This window comes from Eubalaena glacialis, chromosome 14, assembly GCF_028564815.1.
Source record: "Eubalaena glacialis isolate mEubGla1 chromosome 14, mEubGla1.1.hap2.+ XY, whole genome shotgun sequence".
Lineage (NCBI taxonomy): Eukaryota > Metazoa > Chordata > Mammalia > Artiodactyla > Balaenidae > Eubalaena > Eubalaena glacialis.
The window spans coordinates 20,130,950-20,155,492 of record NC_083729.1 but is presented as its reverse complement, the minus strand read 5'-3'; the positions used below and the strand labels follow the sequence as shown (position 1 = coordinate 20,155,492).

Sequence of the window (24,543 nt, the reverse complement as noted above, 5' to 3'; positions counted from 1 at the left end):
GAAGCTGATAAGCTTTAATGGATATGTCAGAAGAACACCAGAGCCTGCTTCCAGGAGTTCCCACTGGCCAAAGTTAGGACAGTTTGAACACCAAAAAGATGATTGCAATGGATTGAAGCACATCAGATACATAAAAATCTATGAGTTCATAATTATACAAAAAAAAAAACTCCTAAGGCACTAACTTGTTTTTCTGTTGTTGTTGTTAAATAATAAGAAATATCAACCATTTGGTTTACCTTTCTGAATGAGCAGTATTTCACAATAAACAAATAGAAGAAATTAATAAATGTGCAAAAGATGATAAAATCGGAAAGTCAACATTTTGCAACCCCTCATGAAATAATGTATTTAGGCAAGAACCATTAGTAAATGCTAAAATTATTAGGTGAAAAGTTGATGGAGGATTTTGTAATGGAGAGGTGTAACCAATAACATCTGAATCCACTGATCAGTATTTACATTCCATTCCATTATGTGCCTCCTGTTTGATTTATAAGTACATCATATTGCATATGATGGATTCTAGCCCCTTCTCAATAACAAAACAAAAGCAAAAACTTTAGTCAACATCTAGATCTGACCCCACAGGGGCTAGAGAAACGAATTAAATGACGCCTCCAAAATGTAGGATATGCTACAAGGTAACCTGTTTTATTCACAAGTAGATGACATGGAAGAAACAGGGAAAAGGAAGAACTGTTACAGATTAAAAACAGAAACATATAATCAAACACAAACATAAAAGAAACATATCAACCAAACGCAAAGTGTGGACCTTGTTTGGATCTTGACTTTAACTGTAAAAGGATATTTTTTTTAAGATTTGCGGAAATTTTCAGATGGACTAAGATATTAAAGAATTTTTGTGATTTTTTTTTTTTAGGTGTGATAATGGTGTTCAGGTTGTATAAATTCTTTCTGTATCTGATAGATGTACAGGCTTAAGTATTCCCAGGTGAAATAATAAATTGTCTGGGATTACTCTAGCCACCCCCTCCTGCACAAAAAGTTGGGAGAAGGAAGAATAAATTAAACAAGGTGACAGTGTTCATTTTTGTTGAACTTTGGTGATGGGTACATGGAGGGTAGTCATTAGATTACTCTTTCTATTTTTGCGCATATTTTAATACTTCTATATTAGAAAGTTAAAAAAAAAAAAGATCATGTGCTTAAGGACCTTCCATATATCTATAAGAGAGAGCCTCACTCAGATTATATGCAACATTGTCTTATAATTAAATACGCTCCTAACAAGTTTGGTTTAAGTACCAGTTTTATGGGAGAAAATAGAATGATGCTAAAGGCAGTGTCCTTATAGAAATAAAAAGGTTTAACTGGTATTATGAGGTAACACTGAAAACTCTTACATGCCGACAAAAGCTATAGAAGCATTAAGGGGCCACTTAGTGATTAAATGGAACCACTCTCCCTCAGTTTTCCTGCCAGAGGGCATTTCCTAAAAGGTGCATCCATTGCAGAGCCCAGAACTGGTGGGCAAGGCTCTTTGGTGGCTCCTCCTTGGTTTCTCCTTCTCAAGGGCTGTAGTGTCAGTCCGCCAAAGCTGTTTTCTAAGGGATTGCTTTGTTTAAAGGATTTGTGTGATGTATTCCCTATGGTCTAACACCATATTCCATTATGCATTGTGGTTTTTTATTGTTTTCCTTATCATGATTTTCTTTTCTATTTTTCTTTGATGTTTGCCCATTTTAATGCATGTTCATTTCTTGCTTTGTGTTTGTGTCCCGCTTGCTGTCTTTGCCTCCGTTGTTCCTAGGTTACAGTATAGCCAGGATATACCCAGTCCCTTGGCTGATGAGCATGCACTGATAGCCTCCTTTGTGGCCCGTCTGCAGCACTGTGCACGGTCAGTGGTAGAGCAGCAGCAGGCGGGTGGCCAAGGGCTGATCAAAGGGAGGGAGAGCTCTGTAACCTGGGGTTGCCAGCTGGAAAAAGCTCTGCATGTGGGGTTTTTCTTGAGAAGCTACCAGCTATGTTTGGCGGAGTTTAAATAATTGCTAAAACATTGGCTTCTAATAGAGAAGGAGCCTTGCCAAACCTAGGCACTTACCTAAAGATATAGTCAGAAATTCTTCTTTAAAGTGGAGTTCCCTTCCTTCAGATTACACTTAAAGAGTGTATAAACCTCAGAGAAATGTGCGGTCCCGAAGATGTGTATTCACAGAGGTATTTGATGCAACCTCTTACTGTTCATTCTTGCCTAAATAATGAAATCTTTCTGTCGACATTCAAAGTTTAGGATTGGTCAACACACTTTGTCTTATCTGGGGGCTTTGACACCATCACCTTGTTACATCTTTACATGTTGCATCTTCATCTGTTCCCCAAAATCTATCATTGTTGATTATTTAAACCAGTGATTTTCAACAGTGTAACTGGGTTATTGTCACCTGAGAGACTTTTACCAAACTATATATACCTCTGTGTATTATAATAATTATATGTATTATAATCGACCCACATACCTCTTTCCCTGGAAACTACTGTTAATATGGCAATATGACTGATCCCTCAGTGGATTATGGTGGAAAAACATTTGATAACCACTATAACCACTAACTATAGCAAAGTTAACCCTTTAAAAGAGTTAATACCAAACAAAGTGCCATTACATTCAGGCAGACCCAAAGCCACCTGCCCAGTCCATGCCCACACCTGCCACCATTCTGCAAGGAGAATGGCAGGTAAAGTTTAAATAATCCCCTTTACATAGCAGCAGAGTCTCTGTGCCAAACAACCTGAGATTCTTATTCTTAGAGAGAAAACTATAATTTTTATAAACTTAAACACATGAGAGAGGCTGGAGCCTTAAATTTTGATCTTAGTTTTACCCTTAACATGCCATGGCTTCATGGGAAGCTCTTATTCGCCATGATAACAGAAAAATAAATTAATAATCAACTTTAAAATATATATCCTTGGGGCTTCCCTGGTGGCGCAGTGGTTAAGAATCCACCTGCCAGTGCAGGGGACACGGGTTTGAGCCCTGGTCCGGGAAGATCCCACATGCTGCAGAGCAACTAAGCCCGTGTGCCACAACTACTGAGCCTGTGCTCTAGAGCCCACAAGGCACAACTACTGAAGCCCATGCGCCTAGAGCCCGTGCTCTGCAACAAGAGAAGCCACCGCAGTGAGAAGCCCGCACACCGCAACGAAGAGTAGCCCTCGCTCGCCACAACTAGAGAAACCCTGCACGCAGCAACGAAGACCCAACACAGCCAAAAATAAATAAATTAAATAAATTAATTAAAAATTAATAATAATAAAATAAAATATATATCCTTGAAAAGGACTGTTTTAAGTATTATACTTCATAGCATTTCGCATAGTTTTCCCAGTATGACCAAGTGGCGTTACTACTTTTAGGCATTTATCTATCTCTAAAGCCTTAGACTATTGGCTTCTCCTACCTCCCAACTATGTTTAATAGGCTTATTCTGTAGGAGGGATGCCTGGTAATTGTGCATTGTATCACAGAGTGTCTCCTCATCCAGCAGATGATTTCTGAGCACTCTATCCCAGCCCCTTGGTCTCTAGGAAGAGAGTTTTCTTAACCCTGGCAGGACAGCTTATTTATTATCAGGGCAATTGTCCAAGTTATTAAAAATTTCCATGGTGAATATAGCAGCAGAATTTTAGACAGACACTACTACCTGATAGCCCAGGAAGATTTATGCTAAGTTTAACTGAGATCCTCAAGTCTTATGGCTTAGGGATTAGGCTCCCTGAGCAAGAATTGGTGGCCAGGAGCCTTGGAAGAACATGAGGATTGGGTGAGTACTGCATCTCTTCTTGATTTATAGTCTAAGGAACTGAGCTTCGTACTTCCTCAAAGAAGTCAGAAATTTCCTGGCTAACTAATTCTGAGATTGAAAATCAGCTCAAGCAAAAGAATAATTCAACAGTGGTACTGGGTTATTGAAGAATAATTCTAATTTCCCTCATAGTTTTCACTGACCTTAAAACCTCTCATCAACATAAAGTTCTAGTTTCTGGCTTGAAAGCATAGCCAGTTAAAGCAATCATGTCATCCACACTCGGGTTTGAATGACAGATAAAATTGACCTTCCTAGGGAGATGGAATGTGATGGAGAAGGAGGAGCTCTTTTGCACAGAGAAGCCTATTGTGTCCCTTGCCAAAAAACAGAGGTCAGCCACTTCAAGTCCCACTTCTTAAGCTGCCGTTCCCTCCATAATAGTATCCACTTGTGTTGTTAAATGTTCATTTTGTTGTTATTTACAAGATAAAGATAGTCCTTTTCTTTCAGACAAACATCTTTAAGGCACAAGTATTATAGTTCAGCCCTGACCTTGGGGTCTTGACCCTAAAGTATTAAAGTCAACTGATGGTAGCATGTTCTTATTACAAGATCATCTTTTGAGAAAATGGTTATATATGCTAGAGACTGACGTTTGCACACCTAAAATTATATAGTGTTGAGAAGTGTCATTGCCAAAAGGCAGTGACAGTGGCAGCACATTTTTTTAAAATCCATCCTAGAGGGAAGACCAAGTTAAGCTTAAAGAGTTAGCCACGGAGATAGAAATATAGGCTGGTTAAAAAAAAAAAAAAAATCTAGGAAAAATACAGTTGATTTCATACATGAGAAGTCCAGACAGGTTTCTCTGATTTAACTCCATCCTTCCCAGATTCCCCTCAGTAATTATAACAAGATTTGATGAATATTGAACTCATGTCTTTTTTTCATATTTCATATTTTGTCATACTGTTAAATTCCAGTCAGGGGTTTGTGGAACTCCAAGAACCTAGAGCCAAAGTAGAAGCAAGCCACGACAGCCATCTCTCATCACTTAGTCATCATTATTATTGTTGTCTTAAAACATCTGTCAGACTTAAACAAAGAAGAATTACATAGCCACAGTCCCGATTAATCTAGGAGTGCCCTGATATGAATAAATAGCAGTTGACATCACATGCTAAATTAAAGATGTCAATCATAATCAGCAAGAAGTTCCATGTGAGCAGCACATATACACAGAACTAGCCTCCTGCTCAAGAACCCTTCTTTTATTCAGGTGCGGCACTTTCTGATGTCCCACCTTACTGGATCTCTAAATTTTTAGAATGCTGGAACTCTTGTTAAGAGTAATGGACTAAATTAATTCACTCTAAAATGGGACTCCAGTTGTAGAACAAGCATGGTAAAAGAAGAGAAAGAGGCATTGAAGGGGAACGTTTGACAGCATCTTCCCCAACTTTACCATATTGTAAGCCTGCCCTAGCTTAGGTTCCTCAGTTTTGCTCAGCCAGTGTTAAGGGTACTTTTCCTCAGCCCTGTGTTTTTCATGATGCTTTAGTTTTCTTTTGGGCTTTTTGAATTCAAGACCTATATCTAAAAGTCATGAGGTTTTCTTAAAACAGTTGATAGGAAATCACTCCCTCAGGCTTTATAGATGCCCTGTCTTTTCTCAGCCCTTGCATTCAAAAAGAAGTGTCCCCTCTGAAGGTGTGAGAGCCAACAGGGATATACTGCTGAAGAGAAATGTTATGCGTGGCCTCGTCATTTCTCTAAATCCTCTTTGTCTCAGAAGACCATTAGTATCTATGATTCAGGTCTCCATTTCTTTTGTTACCATTCTTTTTCACAAGTGTTTCTCCCATCTGTTCTTTCTGAGAGAGAAGCAAGAGTAGGGGATGTTTAATAGATACCTGTTGAATTTTTATCTCCTTGGCAGTGTCCTGGACAGTCCTAGCCGACTGGATGAGGAACACCGGCTTATAGCTCGCTATGCTGCCCGGCTGGCTGCAGAGGCAGGAAACATGGTGAGTAAATAGAGGATTCCAGTAGAGTAGCAGAAATTTGCATTACTTTATTTATTTATTTATTTATTTATTGGCTGCATTGGGTCTTCATTGCTGCGTGTAGGCTTTCTCTAGTTGTGGCGAGCAGGGGCTACTCTTCATTGCGGTGCACGGGCTTATCATTGCGATGGCTTCTCTTGTTGTGGAGCACAGGCTCTAGGCACACAGGCTTCAGTAGTTGTGGCACGCGGGCTCAGTAGTTTTGGCGCACGGGCTTAGTTGCTCCACGGCGTGTGGGATCTTCCCGGACCAGGGCTCGAACCCGTGTCCCCTGCATTGGCAGGTGGATTCTTAACCACTGCACCACCAGGGAAGCCTGCATTACTTTAATATACAGGTGGAATGGGAATGATAAACATGAAACTCAGGAGAGTAGATATCTCAGAGACAGGAGGAGGGGAATTGGTTTAGGGAAGGGATTGCAGTGGCCTTTAATTTTATCTACAGTATCCTCTTTTAAAAGTGAATCAATAAAAGAAAATCAAAGAACCAGAATTTGGTTCTTTAAAAAGATTGGTAAGATTAATAAGCCTCTAGAAATTCTGATCAAGAAGAAAGGAAAGAGGATGTGCAGAAAAGGGAACCCTTGTACACTGTTGGTGGGAATGTAAATTGGTCCAGCCACTATAGGAAACAGTATGGAGGTTCCTTGAAAAACTAAAGATAGAACTACTATGCGATCGGCAATTCCACTCCTGGGTGTATATCTGGAAAAAATGAAAACACTAATTCGAAAAGATACATGCACCCCGGTGTTCATAGCAGCACTATTTACAATAAGCAAGCCATGGAAGCAACCCGAGTACCCATCAACAGATGATAGGATTAAGAAGATGTGAGAGATGTGCGCACGCACACACACACACACACTGGAATATTACTCAGCCATACAAAAGAATAAAATATTGCCATTTGCGGGACTTCCCTGGTAGCGCAGTGGTTAAGAATCTGCCTGCCAATGCAGGGGACACAGGTTCGATCCATGGTCCAGGAAGATTCCACATGCTGTGGAGCAACTAAGCCCACGCATCACAACTACTGAGCCCATGTGCCACAACTACTGAAGCCCGTGCGCCTAGAGCCTGTGCTCCGCAACAAGAGAAGCCGCCGCAATGAGAAGCCTACGCACCACAACGAAGAGTAGCCCCTGCTCGCCACAACTAGAGAAAGAAAAGCCCGCGCACAGCAACAAAGACCCCATGCAGCCATAAATAAATAAGTAAATAAATAGATAAATAAATAAAAATATATTGCCATTTGCAGCAACATGGGTGGACCTAGAGAATATTATGCTTAGTGAAATAAGTCAGGCAGAGAAAGACAAATTCTATACAATATCACTTATATGTGGAATCTAAAAAATAATACAAATCAATCTATATACAAAAACAGAAACAGTCTCACAGACATAGAAAACAAACTTGTGGTTACCAAAGGGGAGAAGGAGGCAGGGAGGGACAAATTAGGGATATGGGATTAACAGATAGAAACTACTATACATAAAATAGATAAGCAACAAAGATTTACTATATAGCACAAGGAATTATACCTATTATCTCATAATAACCTATAATGGAATATAATCTGCAAAACCCCTGAATCACTATACTGTATACCTGAAACTAACACAATATTATAAATCAACTATACTTCAGTTAAAAAAAAGAAGAAGGAAGAAAAAAATGCAAATTACCAATATCAGGAATGAAATAAGGGACATACTACAGATCCTATAAACATTATAAGGATGATAAGAATATTATGAACAACTTTTTGCCAGTAAGTTTGACAACCTAGACAAATTTCTTGAAAGATACAATTTAACAAAACTGACATAAGAATAAATAGAAAATCTAAATAGTCCTAAATCTGTTAAAGAAATTGAATTAATAATTAACTTCAAAAATTCTAAGCTCAGGGACTTCCCTGGTGGCACAGTGGTTAAGAATCCGCCTGCCAATGAAGGGGACACGGGTTCACGCCCTGGTCCGGGAAGATCCCACATGCCGTGGAGCAACTAAGCCCGTGTGCCACAGCTACTGAGCCTGCGCTCTAAAGCCTGCAAGCCACAAATACTGAGCCCGCGTGCCACAACTACTGAAGCTTGCACGCCTAGAGCCCGTGCTCTGCAACAAGAGAAGCCTCTGCGATGAGAAGCCTGCGCACTGCAATGAAGAGTAGCCCCCGCTTGCCGCAAGTAGAGAAAGCCCGTGTGCAGCAACGAAGACCCAACGCAGCCATAAATGAATAAATAAATAAATAAATAAAAATTCTAAGCTCAGATGGCTTAATTGTTGAATACTATCATATGTTTAAGGAAGAAATAACAATCTGGCACAAACTTTCAGAAAATAGATAAAGAAGTCATTTTATCAGGCCACTATAACCTGATACCAAAATAATACAAGGGCATTACAAGAGAAGAAAGTTGATGGCCAAGTTCTATCATGAACACAGATGCAAAAATCCTTAACAAAATATTAGCAAATTGAATCCAGCAATATGTAAAAAGGATAGTACTCCATGATCAAGTGAGGTTTATCCTAGGAATGCAAATTTATTTAACACATGAAAATCAGCCTATGTAATTCACCATATTAGCAATTTAAAGAAGAAAATTATATTTCAATAGATGCAGAAAAAGTTTGTCAAAATACAATACCCATTTTTGATAAAACTTCTCAATACTATAGGAGTAGAAGAAACTCCTTTAACCTGGTAAAGAACACCTACAAAAACCCTATAGCTTATATGACACTTAAAGGTTAAATTTTGGAATATTTCCCCCTAATATTGCAAACAAGTCATAGATGTCTACTTCCACCACCTCTATTCAAAATTGTCCTGGGGGTCCCAGTCAGTGCAGCATGACAAGAAAAAAGGGACATAAATATTGTAAAGGAAGATGTGAAACTGTCATTATTTGCAGATGACCTGATTCTATATAGGAAGGCCTAAGGAAAGTCCTACAAAAACACTACTAGAACAGATACATGACTTCATAACAGTGTTGCAGCATACAAAGTCAATATTTAAAAATTGATTGTATTTCTATCTACTAGCAGTGAACAATTAAGAATTAAATTTAGGAAAAATAACATTTACTGTAACATTAAAAACCATCAAATACTTATGGATAAATTTAATGAAAGATGTTCAAGACTGAAAACTATAAAATATTGCTAAGAGAAATTAAAGAAAACCTAATAAATGGAGAGGTATAGCCATATTCAAAAGATTCAATATTAGTAAAATGGTATATTTTCCCAAATTGGTCTATAAATTCAGTACCAATCAAAATGCCAACTGATTTTCAAATATATTTAGAAAACCAAAACAGTCTTGGAAAAGAGCAAAGTTGGAGGATTCAATCCTACTTGACATCAAGACTTACTCTAGGGACTTCCCTGGTGGTCCAGTAGTTAAGACTCCACGCCCCCAATGCAGGGGGCCCAGGTTTGATCCCTGGTCAGGGAACTAGATCCCACATGCTGTAACTAAGAGCCCGCTAGAAGATCCCACATGCCACAACTAAAGATCCCACATGCCACAACTAAAGATCCCACGTGCCACAACTAAGACCCGGCGCAGCCAAATAAATAAACAAATATTTTTTTTAAAAAAGACTTACTCTAAAGCCACAGTAATCAGGAAAGTATGGTATTGGCAAAAGGATAGGCAAATCATCCATAAAATAGATGCACACATATAAGTTCAAGTGACTTTCAACAAGGCACAAAAGCAATTCAATTGGGAAAGGAAAATCTTTTTAGCAAATGCTGCTGGAACAACTGTTTATCTGTATGAAAAGAAAGAACAACTGTTTGTATGAAAAGAAAGAACCTCTACCCCTACCTCACACCATACATAGAAACCAATTTGAAATGTATCATAAACTTTAAATGTAAAAGCTAAAACCATAAAGCTGTTAAAAGAAAACAGAAAAATATCTTTATGACCTTGGGGCAGGCAAAGATTTCTTAGGTTATAAGAATCACAAACCATTAGGTCCAGTATTGTTCTGGAGTGAAATTAGACAGGACAGGCAGGCCAAGATCTCGCAGGACAGTATTCTACAGTGTTAGTTTTAGAAATGTGTACTAATTTATGTTTACTTCCTCACAGGGAAATAGAGTTATGAAAGCTGCCAATAGAGAGTTTTGCTTTCTTTCTCTCTCAAAATGTAATTTATTCCTTTGGGTTTGTTTAGTCTTCAAAATCTTTTCCTTGAGAATCTAATACTAAGTCATACATCTGACTCTAACATTCCAACTCTAAAGGTTAGTGAAATGGAACAGAATAGGGGGAAAAAATGTCTGGGAAAAAGACTAGTTTTATTTAATTAATTAGTTAAAGCCTACACATGCCCTCAATCAGTCACAAATGTTTGTTATTTTAGAAATTAAAATTTATAAATAACATTAATTAAATTTTTTGAAATGGAATAGCATTGTGGTGGATTTTTAAAATTAAGTATACGTAATACCATTATATAGTCTTGTTGACTTTACATAGTACTTTTTAAAATTTGTAAATAAAAGCTCCAAAGCCGTTTGACCCTGAAAAGGAGATCCTAGTACTCCTTTACTGCAAACAAGATAAATCTGTTTACACCTGATAGTTTCTGATGCCAGTTCTCTAATTCATGTGAAAATAATTGTTAGAATGGTCTTGAGACTAAATACTGATATGGCCCCTTTCATCTTCAGTTTATTTTCCTAAGTGTAGTTATCTTATAAATATTGGGTCTCTCAGGAAGGATTCTTCTTAACTAGATTTCTATTAAACAGAAGACTTCTAATCTGCTAATCTCTCACTGATACAAGTGCTTTGCATAAAGTGGGTGTAGTGCTCAAAAGAATTTATTTATAGCCTGCCAGATAGGCTTTGTATTGATTTTTTTTTTTTTTCAAAAACCTTCTACAAGAAAGACCATTAAATCATTTTAGCAGCCGGCATTACACCCTGTGAAATGCTCCAGCATCAGACCCTCACGTCTCCCCAGGTGGCAGACATGGCCACCGAAACCTCTTCAGGCTGACCCTCAGATAGAGAAATTGTAGGTTGCTTAGATGAGCCAGGAGAGCTAATTTGTTTTCCTGAAGTGCCTAAATTCCATTTTAAAACAACAACAACAAAAATACAGTGTGTGGCAAATCATGGTAAAAACAGCAAATCTTAAATTTCATCACAAACATCACTAGCATTAGATGTAGTCAGGTGGTTTTTGTTTATTTAAAAAATTTTTTTTTCTTTATGAAAAAATTAAAAACTCATTATGGAAAACTTGGAAGAAAGGTGAAAGGAAAGGGAAACCACTGTCCATTGTCATGCTACCTAACATTTACACGTTTATGAGATTTTTTTTTCACATAACCCAGTCCGGGACTTCACAGCCTCATCATCCTGTCAGCTGCTCCACCCATGCACCATTCCAGAAATGTCCTTACGGCTTCTTAGAATTAAAGATCAAGAGTATTTTCATGTGGTGTTTTGCACACATTTAATGACTTAAAACCCCTATAAAATAGTCATTGTCAAACCTGGCTACATATTCTAATCTTTCGTACAACACTTAAAATATATGTAGATTCTTGGCCTTGCCTTAGACCTACTGAATCAGAATCTCTGGGTTTAGTAGGGTCCATTGATTTTAGTTTAAAAAAAAAAAAAAGAAAACTTTCAGTCTTTTGATTTACAGCTAGCTTGGGAACCACTCTCCTAAAAAACATTACTGGGTTTTTGAGAGCGAGAGAGAGGTATTAATAATCCATAGCCCTCCAGTTAGTCTAAGCGAGGTTGGGATGATGGGAAGGCTGCCCTTGGGATGCAGTGAAAGTCTGGTTGATATCAGGCACATCTCTGTGGAACTCATCCTGCCAAGTTCATCCAGATGGGAAACTTCCAGTCTCTTTTTAGGAGGCTCCAGAAATGCATACCAGCAGATTACAGTTTGCTGACTATGTTGGCTTTCCTTGGTTTTATATTTGCCCAGTTTTGCTCAGTGGGGTCTTGTTCCTTATCCTGTATTTTTCAGATGTGTCTATCTCATTAAAGATGATGGAGCTCTGTGAGATTACCTAAACCTAAGAGAATACTAGTGTAACAGAGGAAGGGATCCTCTTCACATCTCTTTCCATAAATATTCCCATTTTACAGACAAGAAAATAAAGGTATATAGTAAAATAAAGTAACTCAAGTTTACATGCGACTAAGTAGCAAACCCTTGGATTCTTAAGTGGTCCACCTACTTTCATTCTTATCCCACTACAGTAAATCCTCCACTTAGTAGCCAAAGCAGTGTTTGTTTGTTTTTAATAAGCTTCATTATAGAACAATTTTAGATTTACAGAAAAATTATGAAGCTAGTACAGAGAGTTTCCCCTATTATTAACATTTTACCTTAGTATAGTATGTTTGTTGCAATTAATGAGCCAGTATCAATACATTATTATTAACTAAAGTCCATGCTTTATTCAGATTTTGTTAGTTTTTACCTAATGTCTTTTCTCTGTTCTGGGGTTCCATCCAAGACACCACATTACATTTAATTGTCGTTATCTCCTTAGGCTCCTCTGGTCTGTGACAGCTTCTCTGACTTTCCTTGTTCTTTTGTTTGTTTTTTATTTATTGAAACATAGTTGATTTACAATATTGTGTTAGTTTCAGGTGTACAGCAAAGTGATTCAACTATATATATAGTTATATCCTATATGATAATATATATGATAATCCTATATGATATATAGGATTATTTTCCATTATAGCTTATTACTGACTTTCCTTGTTTTTGATGACCTTGACAGTTTTGAGGAATGTCCCTTAATGGGGATTTGTCTGTTTTTCTCGTGATTAGACTGGGATTATGGGTTTTGGGGAGGAAGAGATAAGTGCTATTTGCCTCACGTCACATCATACATATATAGTATCAACGTAACTTATCACTGTTGTTGTTGACCTTGATCACCTGGCTGAGGAAGCTTTTGTCAGGTTTCTCTGACATAAAGTTACTCTTTTGTCCCCTTTCCACACTGTCCTCTTTGGCAGGAGGTCACTATGGACAGGCCACGCTTAAGGAACAGGGAAGTTAGGCTCCACCTCCTTGAGGGCAGAGTATGTACATATGTTATTTGGAATTGATTCCATGTTTCCCTGTTCAGAATCCTACAGTGGCTTCACACCACATTTGGAATGGAATGGAAACTCCACTGCATGATGAAAAGGTCCTTCATGATCTGGGCCCTCCCAGTTTATCACCTATCCCTGCCTCATAGCTCGCGCCACTCCATCAGTACTGACCAGAACACACCAACCTGGAGCACTTGTGGGCCTTTGACCTTCTTTCTGCCCAGCAAGCCTGACCCTCCCAACCCCCAGACCTTCACCTGGTTTGCTTCTTAAGTTCATTGAGTCTTTCATAACTACCTCATTTAAAAAATCTTCTGTCTCAGTTTATTCTGTGTCATAACCCTATATTTCTTCATCAAATTTATCACTACTGATACCATATATATATATATATATCACCTACATATATTTATTTATTTATTTATGTATTTGTTTATCATTCTCTCCCAATGTAATGTAAGGTGCATGAGGGTAGAGGCTGTATTTTATTCACTAATGCATCCTAGTTTCTGGAATAGTATCTAACACATACTAAGTGCTCAGGAGATATTTGTTGGATAAATGAATGAATGAACTATTTAATTTTTGAAAGAAATCATCCTTAGGGATCTTCTGGCTAAAATAATCTATGTCTTTATAAACTAACTGTTCCCTCTTTTTCCCTTCAGTGTCCTGGGGGCATTTTAGGAAGGGATACCTGGCTTTTTTTGTTTGTTTTTTTTTTAAAGGAGTGCTGTGGTGTCTAAGATAGTCGATAAATAAAATCCTACATTTCTCTGTTATTTAGTGTACACTCAACTGTGTTTGACATTTGTCTGGGTGAAATAAGCCATCATTCAACTGTCCACTGGGGGCTCCCTGTTGTTACGTCCAGGTGGAGGAGCTAGGGTGCAGGCTGCTCCAGGTGGGACTGCTGACTAAGGGTTTGAATCTTCTTCCGCCCCTACTTCTTTATATTTGAGTAACAATGCTTCTTGGTGCCAAAGAATCTTTCCTGGTTAGGAATCACTATTGATCATAATTCTTGATTCCTATGTTAACTTCCTCTTTGAAAGATGCTTCAGCATTGCAGTCAGACACTCAAAACTAAAAGGATTCTTTAGAAATTTCCAGTGAAATACTGTAGGGTTTTTGGTTTTTTGTCATTATATGAAACAAATTCCTTTCAGAGCTCATTTCCTCATCCATAATTTTCCCTGGTCCCACTCTCATAAGGAGCCATTAGTTTTAACTCTGGTCTTCAGGAATTGTAAACCTATTATTCGTAGCAGTTTTACTCTGAGGCAAGCCATTTTTCTGAGGTTCAACTCAGGCTCTCACAAGACTCTGAACAGAATATATAGAGAACTTGCTCAGCTGACTGCTGGCCCACTCTTCTCTGGAGGAAGAAAGATCAGTTTTTTTCCTTTTAAAGAAGGAAATTGCTTGGTAATTTGATAAAAAGGCTCCCACCCAGATTTGCTATGCCATTTTGCCCCTGTTTATTTAGGAAATTTCACATGAAAAGAATTACTTATTGCATCTTTAAACTCCAGACAGAAAACAAGGTTTCTGCTTCATCGTAGATCATGTTTTGGGAAGAACCAAGAATACCTGGAGTGAAGCGTAACTATACCAGAGCCTTCATTAAGAGCTTCCACTCTGGTTAATCAACAAAAGGGAAATGTCACCTAGTCATCCATTTTCCTATTTTGTGTTGATTGGCTTCCATATTCTTAAAGGAGGTACAAGGGTCAGACCCAGTAGTGAATATGCAAATCAAAACCATAATGACTCCTCCAAAGAAGATATATAGATGGCCAATAAGCACATGAAAGTATGCTCAACATATTAGTCATTAGGGCAATACAAATCAAAATCACGAGATACCATTTTATACTCACTAGGATTACTGTGATCAAAAAAATGGGCTATAACAGCTGTTGGCAAGAAAGTGGAAAAAATGGACCCCTCATATATTGCTAGTGGGAATGTAAACTGCTACAGCCATGTAGGAAAACAGTTTAGCAGTTGCCCAAAAGGCAGTTACTATATGACCCAGCAGTTCCACTCTTAGATATATACCCAAGAAAAATGAAAGCATGTCTCTACACAGAAACTTGTCCGCAAATGCACATAGCAGCATTATGCAAAATAGCCCGCCAAAATGGGAACCCAAATGTCCCTCAGCTGTTGAATGGATGAACAAAATATGATATATCCATATGGTGGAATATTATTCATCCATAAAGAGAAATGAAGTACTGATACATGCTACAACATGGATGAACCTTGGAATCATTTGCCAAGTCAAAGAAGCCATACATAAAAGATCACATACTTCATGATTCCATTGGTATGAACTGTCCAGAATAGGCAAATCCATAGATAAAGAAATTAGATTAGAAGTTGTCACAAGATGGTGGAGGGGAAATGGGGAGTGACTGTGGGTTTCTTTTCAGGGTGATGAAAATGTCCTGGAAGTAGATAGTGATGATGGGCTCACAACCTCATAAATATAGTTTAAAACCACTGAATTGTATACTTTAAAAGGGTAGGTTTTAAGGCATGTAAATTATATCTCAATTTTTTAAAAAACCCACAATTAGGTACTTCACGCCCACTAGGATGGTTAAAACCAAAAAGACAATGACAAGTATTGGTGAGAATGTGGAGAAATTGGAACCCTCATTCATTGTTGGTGGGATGGTAAAATGGTTCAGCCACTTTGGAAAACAGTTTGACACTTTCTCAAAATGTTAAATACAGAGTTACCATATAACTCTGGAATTCCACTCTTAGGGATTTACCCAAGACAGATGAAAACATATATCAACACAAAGATTTGTAAATGAGAGTTCAGAGCGGCTTCATTTGTGATAACCAAAAGCTGGAAACAATGGAATACTATTCAGCAGTAAAAAGGAAGGAACTCCTGATGCACGGAGCAACATGGATGAACCTCAGAAATACCATGCTAAGTGGAAGCCAGAAACCAAAGACTGCATGTTGTATGATTCCATTTATATGAAGTTTCTAGAAAAGGCGAAACTGTAGACAGAAAGCAGATCACTCGTTGCCTGTGGTTGGGGATGGGAGTGGAAGTTGACTACAAACTGGCATGAGGGAACTTTCTGTGGTGATGAAAGATGTTCTAAAACTGGACTGTGGTGATTGGTTTGCATAACTGTTTAAATATACTAAGACTCATTGAACTGTACACTTAAAATGGGTGGATTTTATGGTATGTAAATTATACCTCAAAAATCTGTTTTAAAAAAAGTCAACAGTCCATCTGGGCCTCTGGATATATTTGAATCAAAAAAAAAAAACCTTTCTTCTTCCTCACTCTAGACCCGTCCTCCCACCGACTTGAGCTTTAACTTTGATGCCAACAAACAACAAAGACAGCTTATTGCAGAACTGGAAAACAAAAACAGGTAAGAATGCAGAGGTCGAGCCAGTTTCTGAAGCGCAAGATTATCACGTGAGTATCTGATTCTCATTTTCCTTGCAGTCTAGATGGGTTTTGACCACAAAGGAAGATCCCACCTCAGTGAAGATAGGCCAGCCCAAGTCCAGTACATGCCCTGGACGCTAATTTGTATATCTCTGCATGCTGTTCATTCTGGTAGTCGAAAACCCTGCTCAGGTGCTCTCAGGTAGATTCTTTTTCCCACCCACCAGTGTGTTCCCCTCCCATTCCTTTCTCCACTCTACTTCCAGGAGCCTTTGCTCTGTCTTGTCATCTTGTCCTGGCCCACGATGCAGCACGCGACTGTCTGGTCTCTCACTGAAAAGCCATTTACAGGCTTGGCGACCAGACAACACATCATCATGCACTGAAAAAGCAGAAACCAGGACAAGGAGATTGGTCGTAATGTAACAGGCACAGTGGAGGAGGTGGCAACCATCAGATCTCGGGGTGGGAGTGGGGTTCAGGAGAAGAAGGGAGACAGAGGAAGATTTGAGGGGAGTTAGCACAGGACTTGCATTAGAAGGTTGCAAGTGCCCCCCAGACAGGAACAGACTCTTCTACTGATAGTTGTCATTTTTCTTCTGTGGAAATGTTTCAAGTTCTTGAGAAGAGGGTTTGTAGGACTTTTTCTACCACAAAGGATTGTTTCATTGAGGAAATATCGAGTGCAGCAATTTTAAGACGGTGTCCATTTCACATCTTGGTCATTCAGAAACAATCACAACAAGATTGGTAGAGGCAGCACGACTAGAATAAAAACTTCTAACGGAAAAAAAGAGAGGGAGCGAGCTGTGAAGCCGCACGTGGCCATCTCTTTTTCATCCATCTCTCTAGAGAGATCCTGCAGGAGATTCAGCGTCTCCGTCTGGAGCATGAGCAGGCTTCCCAGCCCACCCCGGAGAAGGCCCAGCAGAACCCCACACTGCTGGCAGAGCTGCGGCTGCTGAGGTAAGCGGGGATGCTGCACCACTGTCCCCAAGTTATAATCTGCTACAGTAGGAATTCATATCTCAGGAAACCAAACTAGTGGGTTAGAATCTGTTTATCGGTATAACTAGTCATGTTAGAACAAACAGCTAAAGCATTCCACTCATTCTGTTACTGCTTCAGATGTTTGAGTCCCTTTATTAATCACTGTGAGATCTCCTGCCTTCATTTCAGAACTAGGTAAACACCAGTCGCAGTGTTTATACTTTTGTGATTGCTTTAGGAAGACCATTGTGCTGCACTCAATCTTCTTATCTTGCAAATTAGTCTGACTTTAGAGACTCCTGGCAGGAGTAAGGCTCTCCGTGTCCTTTGAGTATGTTCTCCCGCACTTCATAGTCAGAGCAGGATTCCGTTGCGGGAACTCCTCTGAGATGTGAAACCAAGTGGGAATCCCTTGCACCGTGGCTGTGGTACCTTCCACCTCAACATAAGTATAAACTGTTTCAAGGATCGAGAGACTAAGGACGTAGGATCAGGATGGGGGTAGAGAGCAACTTCAGCTCCCACTTGGTGCTGTTTTGGAGGGAATGAGGGCATCTTCCAGAAGAGTATAACATGAGCGTGATCCGAGCAAAATTATTAGGGTCTTATTTCCTATCGGTCTTAGAAAGATGTGTGTATACTCTTTGTAAGTGAAGACATTATGGAAACTAAGTGAGTGACTTGATTCTCACCAGACCTCTAGATTTCCAAATAGTGGGTTTTTTCTGTTTAGGTTGTAACATTTGACATTCTGCAGTTGATTTTTAACGTGCTGTCACCTGGGATTCTGCAGAGCTGAATGTCCTTTCTTAGTTCTTCCTTTGGCTTAGGTCATTTAGCTTCCCAACCATGATTTCTTCTCTTACAGAATGGAGATTATTGTTTTTCTATAACTATCCTTCTGTTTAGATTTATGTCACTAATAAATAACTCATCAAGAATTTAAACCACGCAGATGAAAATCATTAGGGATACAGAGATTCCCATTCTCCTAAAAATTCATTTTAGTTTCTAAATTTATTAGAAACTGGGCTGAGATTTTGGTTGCTCTGGGTCCACTGTCACACATTGGAGATATCAGCATGTTGGGTGTCACACTAGGGAGGATGGGAAAGCAAAAGCTGCTGACTCAGGTAGAGCATAACTCTAAGCTATCAGTGTAAGATACAACTGTTTTCTTTCCCCACCTCAGCTCAGGCACAAGTGACTATTTTGTATCTAGAAAAGCAAAAAACTGTCATACTTTAGTTTAACTATTGCTGGAACTAGGATTGCTGAAAGGGCTTCTTTATGCTAGAGGGATCTGAAAAAACTGTAGATTCAGTAGGCAAAGGGCTGAATCCAGCGCTGTGACATAAGGCAGTAAGAAACAGGAATTTAATCTAAATCCAAGGAGGGTCTAAATCCTGAGAAATCAGAAAGTATTTAATCTCAAAAGCAGCTGTATACCACTGAAAAAAGAGTGACTATTTAATAAGTTTGCTGGATCAATTGGTCATGCATAAGGACAAACATATTGGCTCTCTTCCTCACACTATATACAAAAACACCACCAGGTGGATTAAACATGGAGACAAAAATGTTAAAACTTCTGGAAGAAAACGTAGGAGAGTTTCTTTAGGGTTTTGGAATAGAAAATAATTTCTCAGAATTACTAGCCACGAAAGAAGTTGGTATATTCATCTATATTAATATACGAACTTTTGTTTATCACAAGACACATAAAGGGCAAGATTCATTTGTAGGTTCTGACATCCTTCTGGTTTTGATGAATATACATGAATCCAGGAACTGCCAATACCCAGCTAGTATAATAAAACAAGGTAGAGAATTTCATCCTTAGGGTTAGTGGTTATGAATCCTGACCACCAAGATTGTCTTTTCCCCCTTCATTATTTTTAACGGTATATTTGTTGTTATAATAATATATGACAAATGTGTGAGATATGAAGCATAATGATAAAATGAACACCCAGGAACTCACGTCCTACTTGAGAATTCATATATTGCTAAAGCCATGTCATCTGGAAAAGTGCCCCCCCTTATTCCACTTCCTTGCTTCTGCCTTCCCCACAGAGCTAACCTGTATCCAGAATTTGGTTTATCATTCCCTTGCTTTTTTTTTTTTTTTTTTTTTAATATTTATTTATTTATTTATTTGGTTGCACCGGGTCTTAGTTGCGGCACGCATGTGGGATCTAGTTCCCCGGCCAGGGATCGAACCCAGGCCCCCTGCATTGGGAGCTTGGAGTCTTAACCACTGTGCCACCAGGGAAGTCCCGATTCCCTTGCTTTTTTTTTTTTAAACATCTTTATTGAAGTATAATTGCTTTACAATGGTGTGTTAGTTTCTGCTTTATAACAAAGTGAATCAGTTATACATATACATATGTTCCCATATCTCTTCCCTCTTGCATCTCCCTCCCTCCCACCCTCCCCATCCCACCCCTCTAGGTGGTCACAAAGCACCGAGCTGATCTCCCGGTGCTATGCGGCTGCTTCCCACTAGCTATCTATTGTACATTTGGTAGTGTATATATGTCCATGACACTCTCTCACCCTGTCACATCTCACCCTTCCCCCTCCCCATATCCTCAAGTCCATTCTCTAGTAGGTCTGTGTCTTTATTCCCGTCTTGCCACTAGGTTCTTCATGGCCTTTTTTTCCCTTGCTTTTTAAAACAGTATTGTCAAGTATGTGTGTATGCCCACGTGATAAAGTGTCTAATTTTGCTTTTTGTTTTTTGAGCTTTATAGAAATGGTATTCCATGCAGTCTTCTGGGACATTTTTCCCCCTTAATATTACTCTTTAGGAGCCTTCCATGTTGTTGCATGTAGCTGTAGTTCATTCATTTTTGCCACATATTATAATTATTTGATCATGCACAGCACAAAGAAAGAGTACTGCTTCCAGGCTTGGGGGTTCAGGGAAGAAAGGCTTTCTAGAAAGTTGAATGAGTCAACTCCTCCTTATTGAGTTTATACCTGCGCTGGAAATTTAGGGAGTATGAAGACGAGAAGACAATGATTCTATCTTAAAAATTTATAATCTAGTTTTGGAAACAAAACTTAAAATAATTGGCTAGTCAGTTAAATAATATTGTACAATGTTAATAAATAGTATGGATATTAGAAGAAATGTGAGTAGGGAAAGGCACACACACACACACACACACACTCACAAACACACACACACACACACTCACACACACACACACACAGGCTAGAAGCAATTTAACCCTTGGAAGTGCTGGAATTTGGGCTGGACCATGAAAGGTAGGTGTGGTTTGAATGGCGTGTGGGACAAAACATTTAAGATTAGAAGCAGAGTTGGGGTTCAGCAAGATCCCCCAATAAGTATGACACATTTCAGACAGGGGAAGGAGTCTTGGAGCTAAGAATTTGTTTTCAGTCATCCAGTGAATTAATCTTTAGAGTGCCAATGATGGGAGATAAAATTAGTTGGATAATTGAGACCAGATTCTGAGAGCCTTAAGTGATAGGTCATTGGAAATCCTTGGAGGGCTTCAAATAATGATTTCATTAAGTTCACTAGATGTTAATTGAGTGCACACTGGATGCGTGATATTCTCTTAATCATTAAATATATGCAAAGATGAGTAAGGTCATCCCCTGACCTCAAGGATTTTGCATCGTGGTAGGAGTGACAGCAATACAAGGTAAAATAAATTAAGTGCCACAGAGAAGCACCAATTGCTATGTGATTAAATAAGCAGGATCCTATACCTACTGAAGTAATCAGGAATAGCTTCCTGGAAAGAGTGACGTTTGGGATGGACACTAAGGAGTGAATAACATTTGGAAGAGAGTAGGGGAATACTGACTTGTAAAATGATGCAGTCTGCTTAGGGAAAAGTGAACCATGGCTGGAGGTCCAGACATGGAAGGGAAAGGGAAGTAAGGAACTAAGGATAGGAATGTAGGTAGGGTCTGGAGCAGCACTCTCTGATAGAAATATAATGTAAGCTGTATATGTACCAAAAATTTTCTAACAACCATGTTGAAAAACAAAGGAAATAGGTGTCACTAAAATTAATACTATCTTTTATTTAACCTGCGGGAATAGAAAGATAGACATGTGGTTTCCAAGAATCATCTGAATTGGGTGACTGATTGAATATAGGAAATGAACAGGAAGGTATCAAAGAGGACTGAGTTTTTCAGCAATGACAGATAGAAGAAAAAGTAGGAGAGAGAGGGAAATTGAGAAGAGAACCATTTAGGGAGGAAAGTCTCAAGTTTGGTTTTGGACAGATTGAGCTAGACTTGATGACATGAAATCTGTCCTCAGGGAAACAGAAATCTGTCCTCAGAATTCTCTTAGACACAGAGTCGTCCTGATGTCTGTCATACTTTTTGAACCTGATGTGTGGTTCTGGAAGCACTGACTCCTGAACCCTGTCTTCCCTGAGCAGTTTTCATACATTTTTCTCCACTATTAACTTAAATTTGGACTGGTTTTATGTATATGTGAGGCATTTGGCTTCCTAAAGAATTTTTTAAATCACTTTAATAATATTAACAATACTTTTTCACTCTACGGCAATGTATACTTTCCAAAGCATTTTTTTTTAAATAAATTTATTTATTTATTTATTTATTTATTTTTGGCTGCATTGGGTCTTCGTTGCTGCACGTGGGCTTTCTCTAGTTCCGGCGAGTGGGGGCTACTCTTCGTTGCGGTGCGCGGGCTTCTCGTTGCGGTGGCTTCTCTTGTTGCGGAGCACGGGCTCTAGGTGTGCGGGCTTCAGTAGATGCAGCACGCGGGCTCAGTAGCTGTGGCTCGCAGGCTCTAGAGCACAGGCACATTAGTTGTGGCGTACGGGCTTAGTTTCTCCGCAGCATGTGGAACCTTCCCGGACCAGGGCTCGAACCCATGTGCCCTGCATTGGCAGGCGGATTCTTAACCACTGCGCCACCAGGGAAGCCCTCCAAAGCATTTTTACATACTATTCTCACAGCAGTAAAGAAAAGTGGGCAAAACAGATATTATCACCATTTTATATATCCAGTATCAGAACTTAAATGATTTGCTCAGCATCTCATACACTGGTAAGTAGCAGAATCAGGTCTAAAACCCATTTCACCTGGCCTTCGACTCTTCTTTGAGGATCATTTTATCTTCATTTTTTTTTTTTTTATATTTGTTCAGTAGACACATTACAATTTTTAATATTTTTAAATTACAGTGTCTTTTTGTGATCTAACTGCCCTTCCATCTCTGCATTCCTCATGAGCTTTTCCTCTCCGACAGGCAGAGGAAAGATGAGCTGGAGCAGAGGATGTCAGCGCTGCAGGAGAGCAGGCGGGAGCTGATGCTGCAGCTGGAAGGGCTGATGAAGCTGCTGAAGGTAAGAGCAGCAGCCGCTCAGGCCTCCCCCCACCTCCCGGCTCTCCTTGTCCATCTTCACCTGCACTTCAGCTTCTGCCTCCCCGTGATGTCAGACAAGATGAGGCTAACAGGTTAACTCCTGCTGACTCAGTTTTCAGGTAGACCTCCATAAAGTTAACCTAATTCAGCATAAAAGTTATCTAAATCAGTGTAAAGCCTGATTACAAAAAATTAGTAACTGGAACTAATGTCCTCGAATAGTTGCTTTTATGAATAAATAAGAATGTTTATAAATCGGATATTAGCTATATGAAATGAATATTTCTCAACTATATAAAGTTTCTTTTAAGACAAGTTTTCAAATATTCTACCTAAATGCGTAACAAGTATTGTGTCCTATTTTAGTAAGTATTACAGAGGCAAACCAAAGTAATCAACCAACTCTAATCAATAATTTTACTCTATTAGGAGCAATAAAATAGCAGCTAGCTCTAGGTTTGGTATATTGGGGCTTGAATAAATCTAGAATAATTCAGGCCTCACTATCTATTTTTCGTGAAAAATATATTACAGCCCCTACACCCTAGAGCAGACAGAGGCACACTTGGCATTTAAATGTCCTCACCTGGATGATTTGACTGGCACTGAACAGAAATATTTACCCAGCTTTGTAGCAGCAATACCAGGGCACATTTGTTTATGCTATAAATTCCTAAGGTCTGTCTGTCTATACTGTGAAACCATTGTATTTCATGGTCTGACACAGAATGGAAATCACAGTGTGGAGTACCTCAAAAGGCAGGCTGAGGGGGTAGATTTAATCCTGTGATAAAGTGGAGTCATTAAAGGTTTTGAAAACAATAGTTTAGGAAAATGTACATAGCAGGTTGGGAAGAGGAGAAACTAAAGGATAATAGGAAGCTAATGAAATCATCCAGACCTGAAGTGACAAGGGTCTAGACTAGGAGGGGTAGCCCAGGAACATGTCAGCTTGAAGAGTTTTCTTCAACTTCTCCATTCTAAACCAGTCCTTTAATAATAAAGCTAGTGGGTATTTAGCAACTTGGGTAAATGGAGTGTTTGTGTTTTAAACTGACTTTTGGCTTGCTCAAGACAATCACTTCTTTTAGTTTTGAGCTGAGTTTTTTCTAGCTTTGGTCCTGGGTATTTTGGGACATGTTTCTTCATTAACCCTGTTAGCAGGATTTCTCCTGAGAAATATTTTGTCTAAATGGGTCTTGTTTAAAGAAAACCTTATGCGTAAAACCTGGCCCAAATCCTTCAAATAGTTGTCAAGTATCCAGCTAAGCAACCCAATCAGCCACTCAAGAGAGCAGAGAGGTACTTAAATACATTTGGCCAGTGTAACATCTGGAGCCATGTGGGGCTTTGAAAGCCCTGCCGTTGTGGGGTTAGTCCACCCACAGGACAGAAGGTCGTAGGGGATTCACCTACCTTTCAGAAAAATGTTCTCAAATATTACCCAAACATAGATGGGAAGGTACCCTTTTTGTAAAAGGCAAAAAGGTTTATGCAAACTGAAGGGAAGTCAGAATGCATTTCCCCTAAGTATCACAGTAAGCTTTCCCGTCAGCTGGTTGCCCTCAGTGTTCCTTAGAGTTCCTGACTCAGGTCCCATGTGCATTCCTATGACCTTGTCATGTACCTCTGACACTTGTATTCAAGGCCTAAGCAGAATGAACTGATGTCTCGAACTGTATTCCCAAGCCCTGAGTTTCTTTGTATTTCCAGCTGTTGTCTTACAGTTACAATTTCTGTAAAATAACC

General features: G+C 39.1%; 1 protein-coding gene across 12 annotated transcripts in view; it reads left to right on the top strand.

Moving 5' to 3' along the window:
* DTNB (dystrobrevin beta) overlaps nucleotides 1-24,543 on the top strand; it is a 249,854-nt gene that overhangs the window by 190,058 nt on the left and 35,253 nt on the right. For all 12 annotated transcript variants that reach the window (XM_061211411.1, XM_061211410.1, XM_061211409.1 and 9 more), the window contains exons 11-15: nucleotides 1,778-1,867; nucleotides 5,719-5,806; nucleotides 16,307-16,392; nucleotides 17,265-17,378; nucleotides 22,678-22,774. In XM_061211411.1, coding sequence (XP_061067394.1) covers nucleotides 1,778-1,867; nucleotides 5,719-5,806; nucleotides 16,307-16,392; nucleotides 17,265-17,378; nucleotides 22,678-22,774 — 475 coding nt within the window. The remainder of the gene's footprint in view (nucleotides 1-1,777; nucleotides 1,868-5,718; nucleotides 5,807-16,306; nucleotides 16,393-17,264; nucleotides 17,379-22,677; nucleotides 22,775-24,543) is intronic.